Below are 12,885 nucleotides of genomic sequence, written 5' to 3' on the forward strand. Positions count from 1 at the left end.
CAGGGCCTTAAAACATGGTAAGTAATTTGATTTCAAACAACTTTGCATATTGCATCATGTTAAGATTACATAACCTAATTTCTTCCAAGTAGGCGGATGCCAGCAATAGCCGCCACACACGAGCAATTAAACTACAAGCACTTCAAACGGTACAAATGAAAGCCCTTATATGAATAGTATTATAACTTCACCTCAAGCATAAAACCATTCTTTGTAGTTCTACAACCTGATATGAAAGATTTTATATCATATACAATACGAATAACATAACATTGGTGTGGAAAGCAAAGAAAAAAGGGTAAACAAACAAAAACAAAAACAAAATTTTAATTCTCATCCCAGACAGTGAACACAAACCCATATCAAAATGAGAATTTTAGTAGGCAAGCTTTTCAAAATTTAAAGTGACCAAAGGATTGCTACCAAAAATCTTTCTTCCCAGCGAATAGAATCATAGAAGCTGCGTGGGTCTGATCTCTCGATTGAGGTTGTCTTTACGCAAATAAGCAAAAGCCTCGGATCCTGTTGTGGCTTTAATCATGATTTTTAATAAGAACTCAGGGTGGTGGAGGCTGAGATTTGTATATTTGGATGCGTGCAGGATCATCATCCAGTTCATTCCTGAAATTAGGAGGTTCCCTGGAAGGAATAGGAGTAGGCTGATGTTGGTGATGCATCTCAGGAATGCCCATGAGCTGTTGCTGATCATAATGACTCTGCACAAGTGGCATGGCTACATTGTCATGGCCATTTCTGTAGACCTGTGAGGCTAAATCAGGCTTGGCAGGAGTTACTGTAGCGTCATTGTAAGCAACTTGGGGACTGATCAATGAAACATTTGCATGAATAGGATGCTGATTGGAAGCAGTCGTAGTGTTAACCAAACCAAATTGCATAGGCAAATCACCGGGCGTCATCTGTCCAACAGGCACGAAGTAAACAGGGAAAAGCTGATTGGGCTGATAATGGAACTGCTGCTGCGACTGGGCTGGATAAATCTGGTAACAAGGCGAAATTGGCAATACGCCAGTAGGGTTTTGGTGTATGTAGTTGGCACCCACTTGTACAAACTGCACTTTTTGCTGAAGTTGATTTGATTGTAAAGATAATGGACACCCAGCAACCGAATGGATACGGGATAAAGAATCAGGTGGGACTTTAGCCTCTGGTTCAGGGGGCTTACAAGGTACACCCTTCTCCAAGAAAGAAACTTGAACAACTGGATCTAAGCAAGTTGCAGCCTGTGGGTGAGAAATGGCACTTGTAACACTATTATCACTGCGAAAAATTAGACAACCAATCACTCGAGTCAGAGCTCCACTTCATATTTCTTCCAGCAAGAAAGCATTTTGCCTCTAAAAAATTCTTTTTTGTGGAAAATGAAAGTATAGGAAAACGAAGGAACCAACAATGTCGAATTTTTTACATGAATGTCAAAACCTCTTACAAGCGAGACCTTCCTAGTACTGACTAGTGAGATTTTCCTAAAATGAGAATTTCAAGAATATTATCTAAACACACAACAGATTAGTCTGAAATTAAAGTCATTGCCTTTCCTCTTCCTCATATTTTCTAAGCAAACGAAAACTGGATGTGAGCGAGAAGAATCGGACGAGTCTAGTAAACAGAGCAAAACCCAATATGACAGAAACTGTCCCTGTACCTTGCAAACGAGTCCGAAGAAAGCAATGTAACCTTGATATCTTGCAGATTAGCCCCGCCATGAGCATCCTCAGCCTGAGCCTTAAGCGAAGACAAATTGCTCGAAGAAGCCGAAGACGAAGCGGACCCGAAAGACGAAGAAGACTCCAAGACCATCGACTCCGCATTCGAAGCAGCACCATTACTCAACTCCCCACCACTGAAACTCTCACTCTGTCCATCACCATCACCCTCCCTACCCATTACCACCACTTTCTGCATAATCTTGGCGCTCTTAAGCGCATCAGAGAACCAAACCTCGGTCTTGGGATGATGAATGACCGGGGGCGGGAAGAGAAACAATCTGATGCGGGAGGACATAGTAGAAGATGAGGAGGACGAGGGGGAGGAAGAGGAGAGGCGGCGGATGAGGTGGTGTAGAAAGAAGAGAAGGTCGGGGTCGGAGGCGAGGGGGATGAGGGAGGAGAGGTCGTGGTGGGGAGGGAGGAGGTACTTGAGAGTGAAAGGGAAAGGGACAGAGAGTGTAGAGGCGAGAAGGGTGGTGAGGGCGGAGAGCGTGGTGATGATGAGGGGGTTGACGGAGATGATCTTGGTGTCGCCGCCTGCGTAGCAGAGTGAGTTGGTGCTTAGCCGTGGGACTATGTGACCGCCATAGCTGCACATTAGCCGGAGCTTTGTGGCAGTGGTAGTGATGGGTGGTGGGTCCATGGTGCAGATCGAGATCGAGGGTTTTCGATGGAGAAGTAAGTAGTTGAAAGTTTGGTTCGAAACTTTGAAGGGGGAACTAACGAAGCGGCTGAGCCGAGAGAGAGAGAGAGAGAGTACGAAGGGTGTTGACTGTTGAGGTTTGACAAAGATGATACTTTCTTACGTAATTGGATAAAGTCGAAAATAGAACTTTGTGTCGTGTGTTGTGCTGAGTTTAGGGAAACAGGTGGCTCGGACAGGTCACAGGGATGTGGGAAGAAGCCACGTCAACTTCCTTAGATTTTTAGGAATACTGCATGTAAACTGGTGGAGCCATCGAGAGGGGTCACGTGGAAAATACTATCACCGCACAAGTTTTTTTTCCCTGTTAAAACTGCAAGGATCCCCTCCCCCTCTCCCTCCCGGGGCAGAAGATTTGAAAGGAAGGTTTTGATAAGGAATTATTTCCATGTTTGATAGATGAGAAACACGATCGAGAAGGGTGTTGGATAAACGCAGCTGATTATGTTATAAGCAAGTAAGTCAAATTTGGTAGCCAGTTCTTAATGACAATTTGGGCTATGTTAGTTACATGTTTCTTTCATTATTTACGTATCAATTTATTTGAATTTATCCTTTAAAGAAGATATCTTGAATTGAATAATGAAGACTATATGCATTTCATTTCATTCCCTTTCATTTTATCTTTATTGCTTCTCAGTAGCGAAAAACATTTGGTAAACACACTTGATTGGTTTTAGACTCTTTTCATTTTGTCTCTAGGGATATCATGGGTGTTTAAAATATTTTCATTTAAAATATGCAAAACATGATACCATTTCAACGTTTTAAAGATATATATATATATATATATATGCACATATAATTTTCAAATAAATAATATGCAAGAAAATGGCATTGTTTGGGCCAAGAGAACTAGAAAAGAGACCAACAATTTTGCTCATATCATCCTAGAAGGCACAAGGTTGCTCGGATTTAGAAATAAGATAAGATAATTTTAAATAAAAATTAAAAATATATTGTTAAAATATTATTTTTTAATATTATTATTTTAAAATTTTAAAAAATTAAATTATTTATTTTATTTTATATAAAAATTTAAAATAATTATAATAATAAAATGAGAGAAAAGAATGTTTAAATTAAAATAGACAGTAAGGGTTCACGGTAATGAAAAATACAAACTTGGCAGCCCACTACCAGGATCTCAAAAAATTTCTCCATTTAGTTCATTATCCTGTGAGGTGAAACCCAATAATTTAATAAATAAATTGACAGGATCCGTTTACTTTTAGTTATGATATAAATCTAATATTTTTCCGCAGAACCGGAACGTGCCGATCATCAAGCTTTTACACGTAGCCCCGCACACGCGCACACAGAATCACGGTATGATCAAGCTTTCACCACCGTCGGTATCTATCATTCGATGCGAATAAGACTATATTTGAGTAGTAAGAATATTTTAGAAGTGTTGAGAATGTTTATAAATAGTTATAAATAGAGATTAAAGTAAATTTATGAATTTTATTAAAAATATTTTAAGTTGTTTAGATGCATGAAATATATTGAATTATTGATTTTTAGATATATAATTAAAAAATATGTGGATTTTATTAATAATTAATTTTTTTTAATAACGATTTTATTTATATATAATTGTGATAAATATTATAATAATTTTATTTTTTATTTATATATAATAATAATAAATATTATAAAATATTTGTGAATAATTATAAATATAAATTAAAGTGAATTTATAAATTGGGCACTGCTACAAGAGATGTAGCCCCGAAAGTGTCTCGAATAGGTAAAAAACATTTTTAATTTTTTAATTTTTAATTTTATATATTTTTTTAATCATCATAAATATTTTTAAAAAAATTAAAAAATTTACAATATTTTTTAATCATTTAAAAAAAAAAAGAAAAAGTCCCATTCAGGACATATTTGGGTCCCGAATTCGGGATCTAAAGCATTTCTCTTATCAATTTTATTGAGTATTTTAAATTATTTGATATATAAAATATTTTCATAAATATGAAAATATTTCAAGAATATTGAGAAGACTTTTACGGTTTTACCCGTAGCATAAATCTGCACATCAGTTTGGGCTGCAGCCGCAACACACCTGACGTGTGTACAGGTTGATGTATTACAGTAAACTGATGTGATGGACAGGCTTACTGAATGAATATCTCTCAAAATGTTTGGAGCAACCGAAAGTTGTAAAAAAAATTTGTTTTTTTTTTTTTTCACCCAGCATGTTGAGTGTGCTGGGACTCTACAAACAGTAGAGTGAGATTTAGATTTTTTCATCTCTCACACGCGGGTACTGTGCAAGCACTTTGCTTTTCAATTTCGCTGCCAAAATCGAAGCTTTCAGGTAATGAATGAAGCCCTTTGCTTTTCGATGTCATACTTCTTGGTTATCCCAATTCTAATCTATGTGGAGGAGACTCTTTGTATGTATTCCTCTTGTCCTTTCCTACCAGTCCAGCACGAAGCTTCCTGTGGCTATTTCTACTTCCCCTCAAGTATAATCTGACATGGTGACACCCAATAAGCTCCGTTGCCAACTGCATTATTTTTGTATGGTTTTGGTTTGTTCGAACAATGCCTTGGTGGGATTTGGGATCTCTTTCTTGGTTTAGGATCTTTCGGGTAAGATTTTTTATGTTTTTTAGAAATTTCTACCGACATTGGGTGTTTTGGCTCGTATTCCCGGATTATTTAAGCCGATGCCTTTAAGCTTGTTTTGTGCCTTGGTTTGATATCCTAGATTTTTTAGTAGTTGTTTATAGATTATATGGATTATTGAGTTCACGACTATTTTGGGCGCTATGTATCGGGAGCTGAATTTACTATGCAGGTGATAGTTAATTCGGGGATGAAATATTTCGAGGGTTAGTCCCGTATGATTTTTCACAGCACATTCATGTTTATTTATACGCATAGCCCCACTCCCAGTAACTTCGGGTTCGTCACTGACGCTCTTTCCGCCATTCAGTGTTATTCAAAGCCTCATAGAGCTTCCTTTGCGTTCTGGTGCATTCAGTTTATGTCTTCCCAGTAACTTCGGGTTTAATTTCGTTTTCTGGTTGAGCCAGTTATTATTTAAAGTTATGTAGTTAGGATACATATTCAACTTTCTTAGCTGCAATGTGGAGTCCTGAATTTAAAATTTTGTTTGCACGATTAAACTAGGTGAATATTCCGTGTACAAGGCATTTCTTTTAAATATTGACTTCTTGGGATTATCTAGGAAGTTTCAAGCAAGAGGTCAGAGATTTCTGTGGTTACTACTGGTTGGTTTTCTCCCGATGACCTTCCATTGATAGAACAGAAGAATAAAGAGGTACTTAATTATCTTTCCTAACTATTCATTTGAATTAGCTTGAGTGACTATTAGGCTAACAGAATTTGAATCTGCACCTTTTATGTGGAGTTTTGTTCAGTTCGGTAACCACTGGAACTTTTTGTTCCCTGATTATAGTTAATTGATGTGGGGTTCTGCTTCGTTGGTTTACTTTTTTGAATATTGATGCTTCATGACATCCACGTGGCTATGGAGTTTCTTGTGACTGATTAGTGTTATTAATATTATTATTTTCAAAATATAACTTTTTCATGGTATAGTACTGATTACATGCCTTGCTTATAGTTGTCTTGATAATTCTAGCCATCCCAAAGGAATCATCTCCGAATTATATGACAAGCATGTAATGGCCTTTTCTTGTTATGTCTTTATTGTAATAGAGTATCAAGTGTTCTAAAGTTCTTGAATTAAGATAACATCTTTCATAGTAGGTGTCAATTCGCTATATGAAATTGAAGCATCTTCTCAATCACTGAATTTTGTATCAAAGTTTGTTGTTTTTCTTCATTTGTAGTTTTCTTCTGCATTTGATGTTTATGTAATGATGACATGCTTATAACTGATTTTTTATGTACCGCTCGTTTGCATTCTGTCTTTATATTGTTGCCAATAGTCACTGTCACTGCAGTTTTAGGTAGCAGCTGTATCTTATGATGTTTCATCATTGGTGCCATGGAGATCTGACCAAAGCACTTCTTGAGCTACTTACACTGTTTAACTAGGGATATGTATGTTGTAATGATTCCTATAATTTTTCATGTCTGCCTTTTACAGAGTCAAATCATATTGTTTTGGGCTTCAATACTCTATTGTCTTTCTTCTGAGATACTGAAGATATCAGAATCTGATAGGTTTTCCCTATAATTGTTGAAGTAGATGTGAGAGAGAAGATAAAAATATGTGAAAGAGCATTTGATTTGGAGTTTGCCTCTTGTTTGGGGCTGTCTCTGTGTCACCACTATTCTCACCATAGACTTTATGTATCATTACCGTGTTCCATCACGAATTTCTAACACTCTGAAATCAAATAATTCCAATTCTCATTGTGGTTACATGTATAACAGAGAATGAGGGAAGTTCAGCTTGGTTCACATACTGTGAAGTCCCATGGACTCACAGTTGCAAGGACACATTTGCATGACTGGCTGATACTCGTGCTTCTTATGCTGATTGAGATCATCCTATATGCAATCCATCCATTTTATCGCTTTGTTGGGAAGGATATGATGAATGACCTCAAGTATCCCCTTAAAAGCAATACAGTACCAGTTTGGGCTGTTCCTGTAAGTTTTCCTACATGATTATGGTGTGGATGTAACCCTAGTATTGTAACTTGTAAGTACATTTTTAGAGTGATGAAACTGATGAGAAGGTTCTGTGTTCTGTTTTTTGGATGATTAGGTCTATTCAGTTCTGTTGCCAATTGTGATTTTTCTTGTCGTCTATTTCCGGAGAAGAGATGTCTATGATCTTCATCATGCCATACTAGGTGATAAATCTTATGCCTCCCTATTGGATCAAGTAAAAACTCTTGGTGTGCAATAAACTGAAGAAAAATCTTTTGGACAGTTTTTTTATGTAAGTATATCGAGACAGTTTGATGATTTGAAAATTATTTGTTATGTGCAGGTCTCTTGTTCTCTGTTCTAGTCACAGCAGTTATTACAGATGCTATAAAAAATGCTGTTGGCAGACCTCGGCCGGACTTCTTTTGGCGTTGTTTTCCTGATGGAAAGGATGTACGTCTCGAATTACAGTTCCTTTGCACTTCCTTCTAAGGGAGCATAGCGTCTATTATGTTTGTTTATATCATGCCATCGATAATGGCAGTTGATAACCAGTTTCTTCTCAGGTTTATGATATGTTGGGAAACGTTATATGTCATGGTGAGAAAAATGTCATAAAGGAAGGACATAAGAGTTTTCCCAGTGGTCATACATCATGTAAGCTGCACTGTACTTCATTTGTTCTTCTATATTGCCACTTAATGAATATATTTGTTTTGCTAAATCTTTTGAAAGAATTATTAGGTTTGAGGAAATCTTAATTCTGGCAGGGTCCTTTGCTGGTCTAGGTTTTCTGTCTCTCTACTTATCTGGAAAAATAAAAGTATTTGATCGCAGAGGCCATATTGCAAAACTATGTATCATCTTTTTTCCTTTACTTTTTGCAACACTTGTTGGCATTTCACGGGTGGATGACTACTGGCACCACTGGCAGGATGTATTTGCTGGAGGTCTCTTAGGTTAGTGCTACTTTAATCTGTCCTTTAGGCAATTGCAACTGCTTAGCAATCTTATTTTATGTTTATCTTTATTAATTGCTAGGATAACACTTTTTTGTAGGGTTCACAGTGGCTACGTTTTGCTATTTGCAGTTCTTTGCACCCCCATATCATCCTGAAGGTATGCTCCCAGGCAAATCCCTTGTGCTGTTTTATATATTTGGAGACAATATTTCCGAAAATGGTATTGGAAGGCTCCATTGCTATTTTAGATGATGATTATACTGATCCATACCATTTCCTAAAATGATTTACAGCGATGTTTCTTGTATAATATAATGGTCAGCATTAAATTCACAAGGTGATTGCATTTCTCCAACAGCATTTTCTTCATTTTTTTCCTATATTGAAAGAAAAAATGGGCGGTTATCTGATCAAAAAAATGGGCTGTTATGCAATCGTTCTTATTTCTGCTACTAAATGAGCAAGGAAAACTATACTTTGTGATGCTCTTTTTGTGGTCTCTTCTCTCTCTTCTCAAGAGCCAAGAAAAGCATTGCTTGTCTATGTGCATGGATTAGGAAGCTTGAAATGGATTTGGTACGACACCAGAAATAAGTGATGGACGGGACAAGAATAATTTTATTATATCCCTTCTTGTCCTCGTCTATTAGGGGCCCTAGTTCCCTTTGGTTGTACAAATTAATGTTTAAATCATTGTCTACAGTGTAAATGTACGCTGTACATAAAATTTTGTTACCAAGGGAACATGCACATACTGGTGTTATCTTCAGAATGGACATTGATTGCATTACTTATGAATCAAATTCATGAACCTGGTATAACTTTTGGAGAGTCTTTCAAGGTTAGCCTGACAACCTTGGGTTTTTTGTGCTAGATTGGTTTGACCTCGGCTCTTAGGTGGGTGGGATGAGACCGAACAATTGAATCAGTACCTTAGTGAAAAAGATGCATTCGCCAAGAGTGAAGATAACCTTTTGGACAGAAGTACATATAGCATCTTGACTGTGTACTAGGAGTAACTAGGAAAAAGTTATAAAAAGCTTCGGATGAACTAGAAATGTATTCTTTACCTCCATTATTGGACATTACCTATAAAAAAACTTCCATTATTGGACATGATTGTCTACTTGGTGACTAAAATTGGCTTGTCTGATGCATATTTGATTGCCATGCCAACATGACTACTACGACTATCAGCATATATGACTGGTGGTGGTTGAAATTCATAGCCAGTTGAAAGATGGCCTTAACCGTGGATATATCAATTTTTCATTTTCTTTTCTTCTAAATTGGACGCTTTATAATAACTGAGGTTCTGCACTTACTGTTTGTAGGTTGGGGGCCTTATGCGTACTTTCGGGTGTTGGAGGAGTCGCATGGAAGAACACAAGCAGCCAATGTGCAGGCCATGGAGGCGCAGGTTGACAACGAACAAGATGAAAGAAGCATCCACGGGTGTATCGGTATATCCCTGGCACGCAATTCTAGTTCAAAATTGGAAGAAATCGAATCTGGCAGGACATAGTTCTGTATATATTTTGCGACACCGTCCAATCTCTGGACCATTTACGTGTACGCATATGTGCGCTAGACGATAGGTTGCCTCAACTTGTCCAAGTAAATTTTGAAACTTTCGAATGCAGTTTTCCATCTTTTTTATGTACAATATAAAGCCGAAGTGCAGCTTGGAAATGATGCATACTTTTATACTCTTCAAAGCTTGATTTTATGGTTTGTAACACACTCTTATAAAGCTTACGGTTTGAGTGAATTCTGTTGTCACCCTCTGAATTAAAAGAGGACTATATGTATACATACTTCTAACCAATGCAGGCTTCACTCGTATTCACAAAAAAGGAGTTGATCAGAAGGGTGGGGAAAGGGCGCCAAACAAATATACAATACACCAACAGAAAAAAAAAAATACTGTGCAGTTGTTATGGGAATCCTTCAAAGATGAATTATTTTCGTAAGCTTCCTCATATCACATACGCATATGGAACAACAGGCATGAGGAGCATCATCACCGATTCGAGATGACCATTAAAATCCGCAATCCATTGGAAGAGAACAAAGCGCCCCAATCAATGCATAATCTCCTATTATCACGGCAAAAAGCTCGTCTGAGCTAGGGCTGTAAACTTGAGAGTGGACTTTAAAAAAGAGTAGGTTAAGCCGAATGGCATTGAAACTTATTTGACCTTTGCACTATACTTTATAAATAAACCCTGATTTAGTGGTGTGGATTTATAATTTCTACATGATTTTGCAGAGGGTTCCGATTATGATCTGTGTCAATCAAGATTTGAAATTTAAGATTTGATATCGAACAACGTAATCATTATGAAGGATTTTAGAGAATTATTGCAATTATTACAATAGATCTCAAGAATAAATTAGATTGACAATGTGAAATTACCTAGTTAGAAACACACCCACTGTCCTTTTTAAATATGAAAGCTCTTGGAGAATTCCATTATTATATCTCTGTATCCGTTAGATGTAAGAAAGAGTTGGCCACAAAACCATTAAGCTTACGGTACTTTCTTATTTTATTATGCTCTTCTTAATTTATATGGCAGAATCTATATTTTCACTGTATTTGCATGCATTAAAGCTTCGCTTTGTGTTTGCTTTACTCGTTACACTCGAATCTCTTCAAGTAAATTAAGTACTGGAGGAGTAGGGAGACGGAGTAACAGAGAGCCAGAGGTATATGCAGAGGCAGTGATGGGATTTGTATTTGTGTTGAGTTGTGATTAATCGTTTTAATGCTTATTATTATTATTATTATCTACAAGCTTGTCCAAATTTACATTGGGTCAGCCATTCACTTCTTCTTTAATTGGCAGAAAAAGAGATTGCTTTTTAGAGCATCTTTAATGGATGATGTAAAATTCAATTACTTGTAAAATACGAAGAAATTTGGTGGAAAGTCACGTCAAATAGATGTTGTATTTGATCTTTCTTTAACAATCTATTACAGTAAAGCCGCTAGAGGTAGAGTAAACTCCTCGGATTTATCTTTTCCCATGCCGACCTTTTACCCTTATTTCATTTCAGTCCCTCTCTTTCAGAGCACGCTTTTCCACTCTGGTAGTTGAAATAGATTGTTGACTTTGGGAAGTTGGCTATTCTTTTATCAAGTACAAGTTGAAGCAAGCCGTGGGTTTCCAATAAGATGTTGTCTGCAGTTCAATATGGGTTCGTCCAGCATGATGCTCATAGAACTATGAATTTTACTGCCAAGTAGATAAATTGGTCGGGCGATGGCGTTGAGGTTTCTGGGTTCATAGATCCTGAAAAAGAATTCAAATATTGGAGATGATTTTGTTATATTTCTTACTAGATATATATTCCTGTATCTGTATTGACTACATAGGGCTTAGAGTTCACGAGTTTGTTAGTAAAAACACAAAATTGCACTTAATGATCATATTTTATTTTGACTTTAATCCAGATTCTTCACCTAAGCACATCTTGAATTTGTTTGTTCAGAAAATGGGTCGTGGAAAACTCACAATGGAACTCATAAGGAAGGAGAAATCTCGTATCACAACTTTCCAAAAGAGAAAGAGGGGTCTAATGAAGAAGGCTTATGAATTCTCCACCCTCTGCGGCAGTGACACTTGTATGATCATCTATGGTCCTAAATCCGGTGACCGGGAACTCGAACTTGGCACCTGGCCCCAAGACCGTGCCGAAGTTGATCGCATTATCAACAAGTATAAGACCGATAGCACGCTCAAACGTGCAAGGGGGGCCTTTGATTTGTCGGACTTCTTCGTAGACAGGAACAAGAGGGTTGAAGTTGAGATTAAAAAATTGCGCAAGAATATTCTCAAGGCAAAGTACCCAACATGGGATGATCGCATCGAGCTTTTGACAGAGGATCAATTAAGGTTGCTTCTTGACGTCATGGACGCAAAGATTGAAGGTGTAGGACTGAGGATTAACATGATGAAAGGGAATCAGAACATGATGGAGAAAGCAACAACATCAAGGTTGGTTGCAGGTGGCCGCAATGGCCCTCAGCCTGAAGTAATCAGAAGCCATTTTAATAGCATGCAAGCCTTGTATCAAGACCAGATGTCTAAATCTCCTTTGAATCCACTTGAAACTCAATGGACCACCCCACAATTCCAAAATGATCATCAGGGATCTCAGATGCTAATTCCATTTGATCCGAGTCTTGGGGATAATTCTTTCATGAGGCTGCTACATGGTACTCAAGATCATTGGACTCAACTCGGCGCCGGGTCTGCTAGCCAAACTCATGCGCCCCTGAATGATCTTTCTAACTACAACATGATGTCCGGGGTTTTGGACAACATGATTTGGAACAATCCAGGTGCCCCGATGAACTACAATGATCTAATGATCACCAGACAATTGACGCCACACCACATATTGCAATGCCCGACAATGCCAAATCTAAATTACTCGCATGTGCATAACTTTCAAGTGAATGAGTTATATGATATTCATGAGTTCGATATGAAGAACAAGCATTTGATATGAAGAATAAACGTTTGATTTGACCTAGGGATCTTCAAGTTTAGTACTGCATGCATGCTCGATCTATCTTAATTTGGCCTGAATGCACTAATTAATTTGACCTTTGTAATTCTTACCTTATCGTTGTTAAGGATTTAAAATGGGTCTCGACTTTTCTTCTATATTCTTCACATGAAGACAAATAAATATACGTGATTGCAAAATTCTAAGATCCTCTCTATCTTTGATTTTCTCCAGTGATTATGTTGAAATTTGAATGATCTTTTCTTAGTTTTTACTAATTTTAAGCTCTCGTATAGTATTCGTGATCTTATATACTCCTGTGCTTTCATGTCATTGTTATGGTTTCACCAAAATTTAGGATTCC

General features: G+C 37.3%; 3 protein-coding genes across 10 annotated transcripts; 2 read left to right on the forward strand and 1 right to left on the reverse strand.

The window, feature by feature from the left end:
• Positions 1 to 149: 149 nt before the first annotated feature.
• On the reverse strand, positions 150 to 2,517 carry LOC108987935. The gene is made up of 2 exons (XM_018961012.2): positions 1,664 to 2,517; positions 150 to 1,278 (listed from the first exon to the last, which is right to left on the reverse strand). The coding sequence occupies exons 1-2, from the start codon at positions 2,368 to 2,370 to the stop codon at positions 558 to 560; spliced, it is 1,428 nt and encodes a 475-aa protein (XP_018816557.1). The 5' UTR covers positions 2,371 to 2,517; the 3' UTR covers positions 150 to 557.
• A 237-nt stretch (positions 2,518 to 2,754) lies between these two features.
• On the forward strand, positions 2,755 to 9,771 carry LOC108988196 (putative lipid phosphate phosphatase 3, chloroplastic). Of its 8 annotated transcripts, none has more exons than XM_035694361.1 (10): positions 2,755 to 2,887; positions 3,696 to 3,759; positions 5,639 to 5,731; positions 6,817 to 7,035; positions 7,154 to 7,241; positions 7,382 to 7,491; positions 7,605 to 7,695; positions 7,809 to 7,997; positions 8,098 to 8,157; positions 9,335 to 9,771. In XM_035694361.1, the coding sequence occupies exons 4-10, from the start codon at positions 6,820 to 6,822 to the stop codon at positions 9,523 to 9,525; spliced, it is 945 nt and encodes a 314-aa protein (XP_035550254.1). In that variant the 5' UTR covers positions 2,755 to 2,887; positions 3,696 to 3,759; positions 5,639 to 5,731; positions 6,817 to 6,819; the 3' UTR covers positions 9,526 to 9,771. The 8 variants fall into 8 exon arrangements, with proteins under 8 accessions (XP_035550254.1, XP_035550257.1, XP_035550247.1 ...); XM_035694354.1 differs by lacking the exons at positions 2,755 to 2,887; positions 3,696 to 3,759 and adding exons at positions 4,637 to 4,759; positions 4,869 to 5,037; XM_018961355.2 differs by lacking the exons at positions 2,755 to 2,887; positions 3,696 to 3,759 and adding exons at positions 4,637 to 4,759; positions 4,869 to 5,037 and having other exon boundaries at positions 5,643 to 5,731.
• A 1,738-nt stretch (positions 9,772 to 11,509) lies between these two features.
• LOC108988069 (agamous-like MADS-box protein AGL80) lies at positions 11,510 to 12,522 on the forward strand. Its single transcript, XM_035683930.1, has one exon. It carries the CDS (start codon positions 11,523 to 11,525, stop codon positions 12,519 to 12,521), a length of 999 nt encoding a protein of 332 aa, XP_035539823.1. The 5' UTR covers positions 11,510 to 11,522; the 3' UTR covers position 12,522.
• The last annotated feature ends 363 nt before the right edge of the window (positions 12,523 to 12,885 follow it).

The sequence above is a fragment of the Juglans regia genome, chromosome 1, assembly GCF_001411555.2.
Source record: "Juglans regia cultivar Chandler chromosome 1, Walnut 2.0, whole genome shotgun sequence".
NCBI lineage: Eukaryota > Viridiplantae > Streptophyta > Magnoliopsida > Fagales > Juglandaceae > Juglans > Juglans regia.

Coding starts and splice junctions, on each gene's coding strand:
- LOC108987935 (XM_018961012.2), bottom strand. CDS start 2,370: ATGGACCCACCACCCATCACTACCACTGCCACAAAGCTCCGGCTAATG. Junction 1,279..1,663: donor TCTTCGGACTCGTTTGCAAG/GTACAGGGACAG, acceptor AATTTTTCGCAG/TGATAATAGTGTTACAAGTG.
- LOC108988196 (XM_035694354.1), top strand. CDS start 4,990: ATGCCTTGGTGGGATTTGGGATCTCTTTCTTGGTTTAGGATCTTTCGG. Junction 5,732..6,816: donor TAGAACAGAAGAATAAAGAG/GTACTTAATTAT, acceptor CATGTATAACAG/AGAATGAGGGAAGTTCAGCT. Junction 7,492..7,604: donor GTTTTCCTGATGGAAAGGAT/GTACGTCTCGAA, acceptor GTTTCTTCTCAG/GTTTATGATATGTTGGGAAA.
- LOC108988069 (XM_035683930.1), top strand. CDS start 11,523: ATGGAACTCATAAGGAAGGAGAAATCTCGTATCACAACTTTCCAAAAG.